Source organism: Bos grunniens, chromosome 14, assembly GCF_055505025.1.
Source record: "Bos grunniens cultivar Pamir isolate PY7600 chromosome 14, Bosgru_T2T1.0, whole genome shotgun sequence".
In the NCBI taxonomy this organism is placed as follows: Eukaryota; Metazoa; Chordata; class Mammalia; order Artiodactyla; family Bovidae; genus Bos; species Bos grunniens.
In genome coordinates this window covers 67,296,179-67,311,226 of record NC_141178.1, presented here as the reverse complement: position 1 = coordinate 67,311,226, position 15,048 = coordinate 67,296,179, and the positions used below count along the sequence as shown (strand labels likewise).

Below are 15,048 nucleotides of genomic sequence, written 5' to 3'. Positions count from 1 at the left end.
AAGCAGGTTGCCATTTCCTTCTCCAGCGGATCTTTCCAACTCAGGGATTGAACCCATGCCTCCTATCTTGGCAGATGGGTTCCTTACCACTGAGCCACCAGGGAGGCCCACAAAAACTTTAGTCAAATTTGAAGTTGCCTTGAAGTTGCCTACAGTGTAACTCATTGGGTAAAAAGGATTTAAATAAGACACAGGCACACCAGAGTTTTGACTTATGTCATTATCCCAGGCCTAAGCCTCCTTGACCACATGCATGCATGTGCCCAGTGTGTCTGTTTCTTGGGAAAGAAGGCAGGTCATGTTGCTTTGCTTTAAGCTGTTTTCTCTTGGCCACACTGTCCTGTCTTGGTATCCAAATGGTAGCAGTTAGACCTGTTCATCCTAGGCTCCCCACTTCTGAATTGAGTCTAGAATTTCATCCTGCTGAAACCTGGGTTAGTTTGGTGTTCTTCAGAGGACTTCAAGTGACTTTTGTTCCCATTTTCCTTTATTTTCTCCTTGTCTCATTTTCCAAGCCAGACCATTTCAGTAGGAGAAGTGGAATGAAATTATCTGAAATTCAGCCTACTAGGGATCAGTGTGACTCAACAAGCAAGCTTCACAGAGAAAACTGAAGGGACTTGTTAATAATTTATGCCTTAAAGTATATTATAGACAACCCTTGCACGAGAGAGTTCTGGATAACTGTAGTGGCTCCTCTGTAATCCCTGCTATGGGCCCCAGCTCCACCTCCCCCAGCTCACTCCCCACCAGCCACATCAACTACGTGTTCTTCCTTGCACATTCCTACCCCGGGGCCTTACTTGAACTTCCTTGTAACTCCTTCCTGGAATGCCCTTCTCCTAGATCATCATCTAAAATTACCTTCAAACCTAGTGGCTTTAAAACAGTATAAACATTTTTTTTCTTTTTTTTTAAATTTGTATTGGTGTATAATTGATTTACAATGTTGTATTAGTTTCAGGTGTACAGCAAAGTGAATCTGTTATACAAATACATATATCCACTCTTTTTTCTATTCTTTTCCCATATAAACCATTACAGAGGTAAAGAAAAAAAAAAAAAAGTAAGCATTTATTGTCTAATTAATGTTTGTGGTCAGGAGTCAGCTGTGTGACTTAGCTGGTGCCTTTGGCTCAGGGGCTCTTGGGACATTGCAGTCAAACTGTGAACACAAACAGATCCGGGGCGGAGGGTGGGGGTTGGGGGGATCCATTTCCCAGCCTACTCAAGTGGTGAGTGACAGACTTCTCCATCATCCTATGGGCTCCCTCCACAGGGCTCTCTTACACCCTGACAACTTGCTTTTCCCAGGACACATAAGCTGGAAAGGGTTCTCAAGCCAGAAGTCACAGTCTTTTTTGCAGTCTGATCTCAGAAATGGCGTTTTCACATCCTCCATATTCTTTTCTTTAGAAGGAAATCAGGAAAATCACACTCAGGGAAAGAGGCCTACACAGAGCATGAACAGGGAGGACCATCTTAGAGACCTCAGATACCCTTACAGCTTGCTCCCTCACTTGCTTCTGATCTCTGCTCAAATACCGTCTTATCAAAGACACTTTTACAAACTGTGTAACATCACACACACTCCATCCCTTTACCATGCTTTTCTTTACACGTTGTCACAGCCTGATACATGATTTACTTATTTATCTCTTTCCCACTCCCAGTAGTATGTAGGCTTCATGAGAGCAGGAACTCAGTTATGTTCACTACAATAGTCACAGGTCCTAAAACAGTGTTTCGCACATAGAAGGCACCGGATAAATATTTGTTGAACAAGTGAATCTATATTATTAAGAATGCTTTCATCTACAAATAATGCAAAACCCAGTTAACAGTAGATAAACCATAAAAGTGGTCCATTTAACAAGGATTACAAGGTGAGGTAATGCCACAGTTGAATCAAGGAATCAGTAACATCAATAAGAATTTAGATTCTTTCCTTCCACAGCACTTGGTCTACTTTGCACTCATTCTTGGTTTGTCCATTGAGTACAAAGTTACTGCAGTTTCACTCTCAATTTTGTTGGGCATAAAACTTAACTTTGATAAGTTTTTCTTGATGATATCATTTCAAGATACATTGCTAATCAGAACCTCTCCACTGCTTAGTGTGAAATAGTTGTCCTTCCTTTAGAATCACCCTATCACAATTCTCAGACATGTGTTAGTCTCAATAGCAGGACCTCCCAAACTTGACGTATGAAAAAAAGCATTTTTAAAGATTGTTCCCTCACCTAATTCTAGTAAATTTTAGGATATAGTTACCTTTTCCCTTGGATCCACACATGCCCTATGACACCTTCTCCCAAGCTCTGGGATCAGCCGCATCATGTCTTTTCTCATGGAGAGAAATGAATAAAGTGTTGAGAAAGAGACCAAGAGTAATAATGTAGCAAAGTCCCTCCACAAGGAAAACATGCAGAGTGGGAAATAAATGCTCTCCCTCCATATCAGAAGTCATTATGTATTATAGTCTTTTTCAGTGAATTTGGAAGAAAAATATTGTGTATATGTTTCACATCCTTCCTTCAAAGCACTGGAGATTGTTCATACTTTTTTTGTTGTTGTTGCAGGTCCTTTAATGGAGTGGCCAATGTATCAACAGACCTGGTTTCATCTGATGACTTACAGACCCCAGCTCTGAAGCCAGTCACACATTCCCTGTGGCCAGGCCCAGAGTAGCTGATTTTCCTCAAGATGGTAGACTTTTTGGCTGAGAATAACCTGTGTGGCCAGGCAATCCTAAGGATTGTTTCCTGTGGCAATGCCATCATTGCTGAACTTTTGAGGCTCTCTGAGTTTATTCCTCCTGTATTTAGATTAAAAGACCGAGCTGATCAACAGAAATATGGAGATATCATTTTTGATTTCAGCTATTTTAAGGTAATCTTCCTCGAAGCTTTTCTTACCAATCTTTTCTACAAAAGCGTGCTTTCTCTGGAAACCAGGAGACTGGGATGTTAAGTAATTATGGAGAAAGAGTTAAAAAGAAAAGCTTTGCAACAAAATTTAATATCAGCTAATTTGAAAAGTAATATAAACGTACTGTGCAGAAGCTCTAATGTAACACAATATAATCAAATTTTTAAAAGGTAACTTTGGTATGCTATATTTCACATTGAAGTCTGCCACACTTAAAAGCATGCAAATTGTGGGTTCAGTTCAAGACCATCTCCTTCAAGGGGATTTTATATCTAGGCTTCTGTTATCTACTTTCTATTCTCTGCTTTCAATTTTTTATATCCCTTTAGAGGCATAAATAACACATTTTCCAAAGATACTTTAGAAATTGTTACCGGCAATTGTATTGTTTTTTTGACTCTTTCTTTGATGTGTTTTTCTTCTTAGGGTCCAGAATTATGTGAAAGCAAACTGGAATCTAAGCCAGAGCTACAGGATTTAGATGAAGAATTTCGGGAAAACAACATAGAAATTGTGACCAGATTTTATTTAGCATTTCAAAGTGTGCATAAATATATTGTAGACTTAAACAGGTATTGACTAATTTAGTAATAGCTAATTTTGATAGTAAATAGTGGAGAGGGAGAAGGGACATACTAGAACATGTATATCTTTCTGAGTTACTAAGAAATTTACTAACTTATACCCTAGGTAATTTTCTTTTCCTTCCTGTGGCACTAGTCATCTTAAGTGTGGTAGAGTTTCATTATCACGTCCTCCTCTTGTGTAGTATTATAATCATCTTGCTTTATACCAAGTCTTTGGCTTTCAGTCTTGATCCTAATTTAGTTTATTGAATATGAGAAGTGGGAAAGAAAAAAAAAAACTTAATTTTTGTAGCATTGGTAGCCATAACCTTCCTTCGTATCTGTGACCATACAATATTGTCTTCCTTCTAGCCCTTCAGTGTTCATTATTCATTAGCTCTTAAGCTAACTACTCCATGTTCTTATGCCATTATTTCCAAGATTTCTGTAATTCATAAATCAGGACTAAGGAGTGTTCCTTTTACTTGGAGTGGCCATAAATAACCCGTGGCCCTAATCATGAGTTTCTACTCACAAACCTATTCTTAAAGCACATGAATGGAAACAAATGATTTGAAGGCCAGAATATGTGGTATATTGCCTAATCTTTTAAACATCTTTACTGTCCTTCTTCAATGATATTAACCTTTCATTTTCAATGGATAACTTGCTCTGGGGTTTCTTTTCTAGGTATCTAGATGATCTCAATGAAGGTGTTTATATTCAGCAAACCTTAGAAACAGTGCTTCTCAATGAAGATGGCAAACAACTTCTAGTAAGTAGTAGTGACCATTTAAAATAAAAAATTCAGGAATGTCAAACTTACTTTTTTCCCTGTAAGTCACCAATACATACAGTGTATCCTTCTTTAAAGAGAAGCTAAATAAACTGATAACTGTCACCTAACTGGTAGGTCTTTGTCTGAACTTAGAACATAGTAGACTTTGAACAGAATTACAAGTAAATGAAGATTATGTGGACTATGTGTACTTCCTTGGTGTAACAGTTCTATCTTCTTTATCTTTTGCATCCTAGACATCTAGCCTGGTACCTAGTACATGGTGATCACTTAGGAAATGTTTGTAAAATAAATGAATGGTCTAGAGGTACTCATAATCTTGGGATTCTATTTTGGTATCCCAAGCAAAATACGAAAAATAGACCAGCTGAAAGATAGTCATTGTAAATTAAACTTTGCATAAATGTTTTAAAGCCCATTCTGTACAGAAGATGAGACCCTTTGAGGGGAGGATCCTGCATTCTCCTTGCAATATAAAGCTTTTAGGAGAAATGAGAGCAAAGGGCTCCTTTTACCCATCATCAGCTGTGCTGCATAAGCTTGTGTGAACATGGCTCCTCTCTTTTTCTTTTACAGTGTGAAGCGCTGTACTTATACGGAGTTATGCTTCTGGTCATCGACCAAAAGATTGAAGGAGAAACTAGAGAGAGAATGCTGGTCTCTTACTATCGATACAGGTATCCCTGAGCTAAGACCATGCCCTCCAAAAGCACTGCTCTTGGTAAAGTGCAGTGTAGATTTCCTATCCTCCTTTTATTATGAACAACAGCAATATCATCTAGAATGCAGAAGATAAGACTCTTATCACTGCTGAACATAATACATGATGTGGAAATATAACACTCTGTGTTTTATATCATCATAATAGACTATACATCATATAATCTATGTATTATGTGTGGAATAATTTATCTATTATAGATTTTAGAGATATATGGATTATCATGTCCGTGATGGTACCTCAGTTTTTTAAAAGAGGAATCTGAATTTCTGTTACCTTAAAGATAAAATTTGGGAAGTCTAATGAATTTTTTTTTTTTTTTTTAAGTTTTCAAACATTAGTCCTTGGTAGATGTAAGGATACAAATGAGCCTTCTGTTGCCATTTTCAGATTGATACATTTTGAAAAGTTATCATTCAGGGCCAGGTTGAAAGTGAATTCTCACTCATAAATACTGTATTGGGTTGGCCAAAAAGTTCATTTGGGTTTTTCAGTGAGATGTGACTTCAAGAAGTAAGGGCTTAAAAACAGGACCTACCTTAACTAATTGTGATTTCAGTCCCTAACACATTTTTCAGTTTGTTGAAATAATGAGTCAAAATCTGGACACCAGGTCAATGTCAGAAATAGTTAAGATTCAGGAAAGAAATAGCCAAGAGGCAGGAATCATTTAGGAACTTGGGCTACAGAAGCATGGGCTAGAATGAACATTTTCAAACTTACAAATTAGGACAGGATAAACAGGGCAGAGAGTCAGAGCCTCAACAGAGAGGGATTGTCTGGGCGGTGTTGTATTAGCAGCCATGCTTCGTACTCTGCCTTCTCAGCAGTAAATCAGGCTACTCAGCTCTCCTGTTCCGTCTCAGCTCTATCAGGGTGTGAGGCTGCGTAATTCAGTCACATCAGTGTGACCATGAGCTTCTTTACTATCCCTATTTTTTTAAATGAGCTTCAAATGGTCTTGCCTCTGTTTCTGAAAGTACATGAAAAAACAAAAACAGTAACATGAAGAAGAAGAAAGAGGTTTGCTCATCAAGCCCAGCTTTGACAATCCAGCTTTGTCCCTTTGGGCACAACAGCTAGTTGATTAGAATGTGAGGATCCATTATTGAAGAGACACCAGACAGTTTCAAGTCAGAGCTGCAGTAAAGGAGATTCTCACATCAGATAGGAGGTCATCTTCAAGTCTAAGATTGAGTCTGTTTGGAGATTTGCTACTTCAAACCACCAGGAAAATCACAGATGTTTTGATTAAATCTCTGTAGAAGGTATACCTTGCCAAGAAAAACCAGTTGGTATATCCCACTTGAAATTGACTTTATTTTTTTAAATTATTTTTAAATATATGAAATGTTGGTGTAGGTTCACATTCTTTATCCACAATTCTGAAATCCAAAGAGCTCCAACAGAAATATATGCATATACACACACGCACACAGAGTAACCACTTTGGCAGCAAGACCTAACCTAATCCAAAATTTGGAGTCAGAACCTGATCGGCACCTATATGAGGCTATGGACTGTCTTTATTTATCTCATTTGTGTGAATGTTCATAGATTTTACTGTAGAAACATCAATGTGTCTTGATCATGGGATGCCATCTGCCACCCTGCTGCAGTATTATTTATAATGTATGTATCATGTTACTTTCTTATATTTGAGAAATGCTGTCTTCCAAAACAAATCCTGCCCCTTGGGAAAGGGGTCGTGGACCTTTACATAAAACTGTACATACGTACAAGAACCCATCTTAAAAGTTTGCTATATTACAGGCTTTTTGAAAACATAGTTTTGAATCTTAAGGATATAAATTGATCCACTCATACCTAAAACTATATAAAGTCAATTTATACTGAAATTCTGCTTTGCTGGACTTCTTATTTGTAATATATGCGGTTTGTTTGGCCCTTTATTTCCCATTGTGAACATGGCTCAGTGCTGCCCGATCTTCTGCTGATTCGAATATGGATGATATTTGTAAGCTGCTTCGAAGTACAGGTTATTCCAGCCAACCAGGGGCCAAAAGACCACCCAACTATCCTGAGAGTTACTTCCAGAGGGTGCCTATCAACGAGACCTTCATCAGCATGGTTATTGGTCGGCTGAGATCTGATGATATTTACAACCAGGTAGGGATTTAATCTATTATTAAACCTATCTTTATAGCTTAAAAGTATAGTTTAAAAATCTTATAGATTTTACCTTCCTCCTCAATTATTTCTTTCCTTCTTGCTCAGAAGAGTAAAAACAGCAAGAAACCTTTTAAAACCTCTGGGCTGTGCTTTGGAATTGTATAGAAAAGAGGAATATTATTTTGGGATTAAGAGATTAATATCTCTTGGAATAGGGATTTCAAGAAGGAAATGAGTTCTGAACAATATTTGGAGAGAAGATGCATTGTTTTAGGTGTCAGTTCAGAAATGATTGCCTAGTGTGCCCTCTGTGGCTGTCATGCGTTCAGTAATGGGGATCCACTGCTGATGAAGGCAGGCCCTGGTTCCTACTCATAATGAGCTTGTAGCTGAGGAAAGAAGGCAGACAAAGGAATTAGAGTAAAGCAAGATGGGGATTATCTTAGGGGAAGCACAGAGTGCCACGAAGCATGTTAACAGGCAGCAAGATTGCAGCAGATGACTCAGGGGTGTTTGGGCCACCCCGGTAAAGGAAGGGGCATGAGCAGGGTTGAAAAGTCTCACTTTCCTCTCAGGTGTGTGTGTTGTTCATGGATCTAAGAGAATACCACAGAAAGTTACCATTTGACTTCTTTTTCCTGAAGAAAACGCAATTTCATATATTTGTTTCCTCTTTTACTAGAGAGAGTAAAGAGTTGGACCTGTAATGACTGGATACCGTCTATTACAGAGCCCACCTGTTCTATACAGTTCTTAGGTAGACTGCTAGTTTTTTGTATGAATATGTTAAGTGTACATAAAGAGTTTTTAGTTAGTTTGTTTTTTTTTAAGACAGCTCAAATCAGGAGCTACCTGCAGATGCCAGGTCTCCATAATATTTGATGCCATCTTCCCATGGACGGAGGAGCCTGTTAGGCTGCAATCCATGGGGTCGCTAAGAGTCGGACATGACTGAGTGACTTCACTTTCACTTTTCACTTTCATGCATTGGAGAAGGAAATGGCAACCCACTCCAGTGTTCATGCCTGGAGAATCCCGGGGACGGGGGAGCCTGGTGGGCTGCCGTCTATGGGGTCGCACAGAGTCAGACACGACTGAAGTGACTTAGCATAGCATAGCATTGAGAATTCAGTATGAGCCAGAATCATAGGAGGTTTTTTCCATATACGATTTTCTTTGTTGTTCATAATAATCTTGCAAAAGAGCATTATCCTTATGTTGCTGTGGAGAAAAATAAGGCTTAGAGAGCTTAAATAATTTTCACAAGGTCACATAAGTAGGTAGCAGAACCATAATTTGAATTCCGGCCTGTATGACTTCAAAGCCCATGCTGTTTCTTCAACTGTCTGTCATTAACCCTTCTGTTAACCTTCTGCCTCCTGGGTGGTCCGTTTTGTCAATGTTTCAAGGCAGCGTATTTCGATTCTCTCCCTGCCCTGTGACCTTTATTCACACAGGGATTGAGCTGTAGTTGTGCTGTGAATCCACCCCTCTCCCTGCCCTGCACCTCCCCTGTGCCTGGCTGATTGGACCAGGGCAGGTCACTTGACCCAAGAGAGATCAGATTCTCTGTCTCCAGGTAATATGGAATTGGGCCTGAAAAACGATTTTGGGACGCGGATTTACCCACAGCATGCAAAACTTGGAGTTTGGGGCCATGTCAGTCTGCCATATGGACAATAGTCTGAAGAAACAGTTGAGCATCACATTCCGGGGAGAAATAATGAAGGCTTTCTGGTTCACAGCTCCAGGCCCTTCCTGAAACCTGACCACATTCCTCCCTCCAGATTCCATGGGACATTGCTGCATCTATCCTTAATAACTGCCTCCCATTCTCCTGGTCCTCAAGGTGATGTATACTATGTGGAGCCAAAGATTCCTAATGCTTGAGGCAATGGAGCCCTGGGACTCAGCAGCATTTCACAGGCAGGGAGAACACCCAGCAAAGCAGTCTGAGAAGAGAGACTGGTGTCTGGGAAACCAGAGGAGGAGAGAATTTCAGTCCTCAGGAAATTTAAGTGAGAGTGCTAGAAAGAGGTCATTGAAATGGATGACTGTGAGGCTATGTGTGACCTGAGGAAATTCCACTGAAGTGATAGGTGTTGTTCAGTCACTAAGTCATGTCCGACTCTTTGTGACCCCATGGACTGGCTCAGCAGGTTCCTCTGTCCTCTGCTGTCTCCCGGCATTCGCTCACATTTCATGTCCATTGAGTCAGTGATGGCATCTAACCATTTCATCCTCTGCCGCCCCCTTCTCCTTTCGTCTTCAGTCTTTCCCAGCATCAGGGTCTTTAACCCCATTGAGGTGATGGTGGAGGTCAAATGCCAATGAGCTGAAGAATAAACAGAACGTAAAAGATGGCACCAGTGAGTGTGGAATCGGTCAGCTCTATAAGAGTTTCTCTGTGATGGAAGAGACACGAAATTGGACAGTAAGAGATATAGGATTTTTTTTTTTTTTTTTTTAAGGGAAAAGAGTTAGAATTGCAGCAAAGTCAGGGACAGTCAAGAGACCGTCGTGAGGCTAGAGATGGGAAGAAGGTCCTAGTGACTGGCACCATAATCTGAGAATTGCTTCCAGTGCCCAGGATCCTCAAAGAGATGGACTTTTGAGAGGTTCATGTATCTTAGAACTGGTCATTTACTTGGCACATGTAAATTCAGCTGTCACTAATATCTGTCTCTCCTGGGTCTGGTCTCTGCCTTGCAGGTCTCAGCGTACCCATTGCCAGAACATCGCAGCACAGCTCTGGCGAATCAGGCTGCCATGCTGTATGTGATTCTCTACTTTGAACCTTCCATTCTTCATACCCATCAAGCAAAAATGAGAGAGATAGTGGACAAATACTTTCCAGACAATTGGGCAAGTATTGCTGTTAGTCTTTTATTCTCTATAATAAACTTGTTGGAAAACTGATTTTTTTCTATCCTTTTGCCTATAAACCTAATGTTGAAATAATGAGACATAAACTCCCTTAAGTAAAATTACTTTAAGTATGCTGAGAATATCACAAATCATAGCATGAAGGAATGAATCAGTAAAATTTCCTGAAGCACCTATTTGTGTGTTTTTTCTTAAATGAATACTCTCAAGGTAGAACAACCATGTGTTAAAATGGATCTTGCTTTAGCCACTGAGAGTGCAACTAAGTTACGTAAGCATTTGTCTTACAAATCTAAACCAGCAGAATTTATCTAATGTCACTTTGTGAATAGGGATTGCGCTTTTATAAGTTTCATCTGTAAGCTAATGTGGGCCCTTAAGGTTGACGTTACTGTAGGGATGAGCTTATAACTTTTTAAACATATTTGGCTTAAAAATGTTAATTCTTAAAAGTTTAAAACTGACAGTGTACTTAATATGTATGAAACATTTTCTTTGCACATAAAGGTTTGAACAAAGCATAGTGAGTTGGATCACATTTTCAGGGCCCAGATTTTATTTCACTCCTTACCAACTATTGAGCCACAGGCTGTCTGTAATGAGGGACCTGACTGAGGAGCTTTACTGTCGAGAAGAACAGCCTACAATTAGAAGATGATGCTTCCTGTCCACAAATGAATCATACCCATGAGCTGGGAGATGAGTAGCCAAGAGGAAAACTTTTGAGAGAGTCTGGCTTCATTTGCCTAAGTTTTAACAAAGAAGTTCTGACTGTGATACTATACTGAGAAACACTTTTAGCATTAAAGAAGGTCAAAGTCCAATTACATGATATTTACAAGATACATTCCTGATAAGACACCCTGGCACACTGAAAATAAAGCAATTTTTAAAAATATGCCCATAAAAAGCCAAAAAGATTAATACTATACTGCAAAGAATTTTAAAGAAAAATATTAATAGAGATAAAGAGGGGTTGTATATAATTTTTAAAAGAAATGTGAAACATAATGCCACTCTTCTCACAAAAATTTCTGAGACAAGTTTAGTTTGATTAATGAGAGTATAAAGGTGAGATGAAAATAATTGGGAAAACCACTACTCTGGTCAGAGTCTCTGCTTTTCCCTCCCTTTTCATTTTTCTTCATCTAGGAATCTTACAAACCAGCAGTTGGAAAAGAAAACCTTGTTTTCGTTGTTTTTCCATGAATAGCGGCATGTAATAGTCACTCTTGTTTCCAAGCACTCAGAAGTAAAATCACTTCCCTGTATATTTGAAAAGTCTTGGTTTTTCACTGGAATGGCATTTAAACTTGAAAGAGTGGGTGATGTCTCCTATAACTTTGTATTTTCCCAGCCCCTTGCCTTGGAATGAGTAGGTGTTTAACAAATACTGAATAAAGGTCTCCTCTTTCAGGTAATTAGTATTTACATGGGGATCACGGTTAATCTAGCAGATGCTTGGGAACCTTACAAAGCTGCAAAAACTGCTTTAAACAACACCCTGGACCTTTCAAATGTCAGAGAACAGGTAGGTTCTGATTAATCAGGAGGGTTCTCAACTACATGCTTGATGTAATGGGGTGGGAAATGAGCTAAGTAGATTTCCCAAGCGATTTGGAAGATGCCTGCATAGACATTTTAGTGCAATGATTAATGAAAGCGGAATTTTGAACATTGAAGTAACAGATAATTATAGATTTTTAACTTTATGAGCTGTATAAATGGGAGTTGGCTTCTAAGGAAAATTCAACACCCTGAGGTGACTACATTTACTCTTCTTAAAGACTGTCCTCGTGGACGGAGCTCCCTTCCTGAGAAGCTAGAATTTTAATGTTTTCATCAGTAGGATTGAGTGTTGAACATGGTAACTGGACGTAGACAGTCAACCCTTTCACTGTAATTTACACTCATCATTCTGGTGTGTGAAGCACCAAGACCAAAATAAAGACAGTTATCTCCTTAAATTTGAAATGGCTACATTCTGTCTCTCTGATGAGAACCAAGGCAGAAGGAAATACCTAAGTAAACAGAAGAATCAAAATCTTTTTCTTGGGGCACATACTTGATACTTCTCAACAGTGATGGTCTTCCTCAACCTCGCTGTCTGAGTTTTTGAGTTTCCAAGTGTGGGTAGAATGACACTGACTCAAGGAACTTCAGCATGTTTTATTCAGACAAATCGAATTCCATAAATAATGCACAAAATAATTTCAATTTTGGCATATTTCCCAGAAATATATTAGAGAAAGTGGTGCTTCCATGCTTTCCGGCCTCAGAGCATTAATTTTTCATGACTAAAAATCCTTTCCAAAATCACATCTTCTCACCCGTGACATTGCGATTTCTTAAGAGGCTTCTAATGACGCATCTTGTGCTTATTTTAAACTAACCTGACTAGGTTGATGGTGTTTGCCATTCAACTCTTGCTTTAGGAAAGCAGAGTGACCAGATTTCCACATAAGGCCGGTCAATTTTGATGCGCTGAGGTGTATTTCATTAAGCTCTTGTGTGTACAGATTCATCTTTTGAGTGTTTCTGCTCTGCTCTAACTCCTTTGTCAATAATAATAGGTAGAACAAGCAATTTAGCTAGTGCCTTTGTGTCTCTTTACATCCAAGTTAAGAGAAGCAATGCCAAGAAAAAAATGCTCCAGTTTTCCAATTTACATTTGAAGAAGCCAATACTCAGAGGTTAAATCCAAAGTCACACCAGTATTTCTAGATGTTTGCCTCTCAATTCTAAGTCCAGGGCTTTTTTCAAAAATGTCCAGTAGGGACTTTCCTGGTGGTCCTGGTGGCTCCCAATATCGGAGGTCTGGTCTTGGAATTAGGTCCTGCTTGCCCCACACCAGAGCATGCCATAAATAAGACCCAGTGCAGCCAAATAAAAACAAATTTTGAAAAAATAAAGAAGAAAGAAACCCCAGATGTTCAATAAACCACTTGCCTTTGTTGTTGTTGTTCAGTCGCTCAGTCGTGTCCAACTCTTTGTGACCCCATGGACTGCAGCACACCAGGCTTCCCTGTCCTTCACTATCACCAGAGCTTGCTCAGACTCATGTCCATTGAGTCAGTGATGCCATCCAATCATCTCGTCCTTTGTCATGCCCTTCTCTTGCCTTCAATCTTTCCCAGCATCAGGGTCTTTTCTAATGAGTCAACTCTTTGCATCAGGTGGTTAAAGTATTGGAGCTTCATTTTCAGCATCAGTCCTTCGAATGAATATTCAGGATTGATTTCCTGTAGGATTGATTGGTTTGATCTCCTTGCTGTCCACGGGACTCTCAAGGGTCTTCTCCAATACCACAGTTCAGAAGTATCAATTCTTTGGCGCTCAGCCTTCTTTATGGTCCAACTCTCACATCCATATATGACTACTGGAAAAACCATAGCTTTAACTAGACAGACCTTTGTTGGCAAAATGATGTCTCTGCTTTTTAATACACTGTCTAGGTTGGTCATAGCTTTTCTTCCAAGGAGCAAGTGCCTTTTAATTTCATGGCTGCAGTCACCATCTGCAGTGATTTTGGAGCCTGTATGTTATTTGTCTCATATAGAAATATTATTATTTATCCAGGGATTCATTTGAATATAATTCACTTTCAAGGTGATTCTTTCTTTGAAATGTTATTCAAGTTTTCTTTTCCTTTTCGCAGGCAAGCAGATACGCTACTGTCAGCGAAAGGGTGCACGCACAAGTGCAGCAGTTCCTGAAAGAAGGTTACTTGAGGGAGGAGCTGGTTCTGGACAACATCCCGAGGCTTCTCAACTGCCTGAGGGATGGCAACGTCGCCATCCGATGGCTGATGCTTCATACAGCAGACTCTGGTAATACACAAAAGGCGTGACCATGTGTGTCGCTTGGTATATAGGCGTGCCAAACCCTGATCTGCCGCGTGATGCCAAGTGGTTTAGCTCTTGAATGAGAATCAAGTTGCTTTTGTAAAATGGTCACTTTTGTGTCAATTTGGTCAAAGCAGTGGCCCACCTGAACAGCCCTTGTGCCAAGTCCTGTTAGGTGTTTATGAGTATGAGGACACCTACCTCCCAGGTTCGAGGAGCTCGTCACTGGTCAGACTGGGAAGATCAGATGTCTACCCATGAAAAAGTTTAGCTGTGGATACAGGTAGAATAAAGCCTTCCCACCTCATCCTTCCAAAGATGTCCATGGCCAAGTCCCTGGACCCTGCGGGCATGTTATATTACAGGGCAAAGTAGATTCAAGTTGCAGATGGAATTGATGTTTCTATAATCAGCTGACCTTCAAGTAAAGAGATTATCCCAGTGGGCCCAGCATAATTACAAGTATCCTTAAATTGGGAAGAGGGAAGCAGAAGAGTCAGAACTAGACAGGTGGCATCATGAAAGAGACTCAGAAGGTCCCTGCTGGCTTTCAAGATGGAAAGGGCTACAAGCCAAGGAGTACAGGCAGCTTCTAGATTCTGAAAAAGACCAGGAAACAGTTTCCCCCATGGAGCCTCCAGAAAGCACACAGTCCCCCTGATGCCTTGATTTTAGCCCGGTGAAGGCCAGTCAGATTTCTCACCTCTGGACTATAAGAGAATAAATTTGTATCATGTTAAGCCACTAAATTTGTGGTAATTTGTTACAGCAGCAATAAGAAGCAGATACAAGGGCCAGGCCAGCACCTAAGAGCCAGATGTGTAAAACAGACAGTGGCATTTGAGTCCAGAATCCAGAACAGGAGAGAAACATTGCTTGGGGTAGAAGAGTGGAGGAAGGCTCTTCACGGAAGGCAGGAGCTGACCAGCCCTTGGTATGATTTAACAGTAAAAAGCAGAAAAAATTCTAGACTGGAGAAATGACCAAAGAAAGGACAGAAGGAAGGGCAGAAAAATGCGGGCCCACTTTGCTGAGGAACTGGCTAGATCAGGGTGCTTAATTAAGATAGATGAGATTTTAACTTTTTCTGGGTCATGGTTAGCCCTGTTTGATACCCTTTTGTCTGTCAAGGGAGTTCCATGGATCATGTAAAACACTTCCACAGAG

General features: G+C 39.9%; 1 protein-coding gene across 1 annotated transcript in view; it reads left to right on the top strand.

The window, feature by feature from the left end:
* WASHC5 (WASH complex subunit 5) overlaps nt 1-15,048 on the top strand; it is a 52,921-nt gene that overhangs the window by 1,915 nt on the left and 35,958 nt on the right. Inside the window, exons 2-9 of the mRNA XM_086337181.1 lie at nt 2,583-2,892; nt 3,358-3,503; nt 4,188-4,272; nt 4,873-4,973; nt 6,955-7,147; nt 9,863-10,015; nt 11,454-11,567; nt 13,695-13,866. Of these exons, the coding sequence (XP_086193307.1) occupies nt 2,707-2,892; nt 3,358-3,503; nt 4,188-4,272; nt 4,873-4,973; nt 6,955-7,147; nt 9,863-10,015; nt 11,454-11,567; nt 13,695-13,866 (1,150 nt within the window). The 5' untranslated portion in view covers nt 2,583-2,706. The remainder of the gene's footprint in view (nt 1-2,582; nt 2,893-3,357; nt 3,504-4,187; nt 4,273-4,872; nt 4,974-6,954; nt 7,148-9,862; nt 10,016-11,453; nt 11,568-13,694; nt 13,867-15,048) is intronic.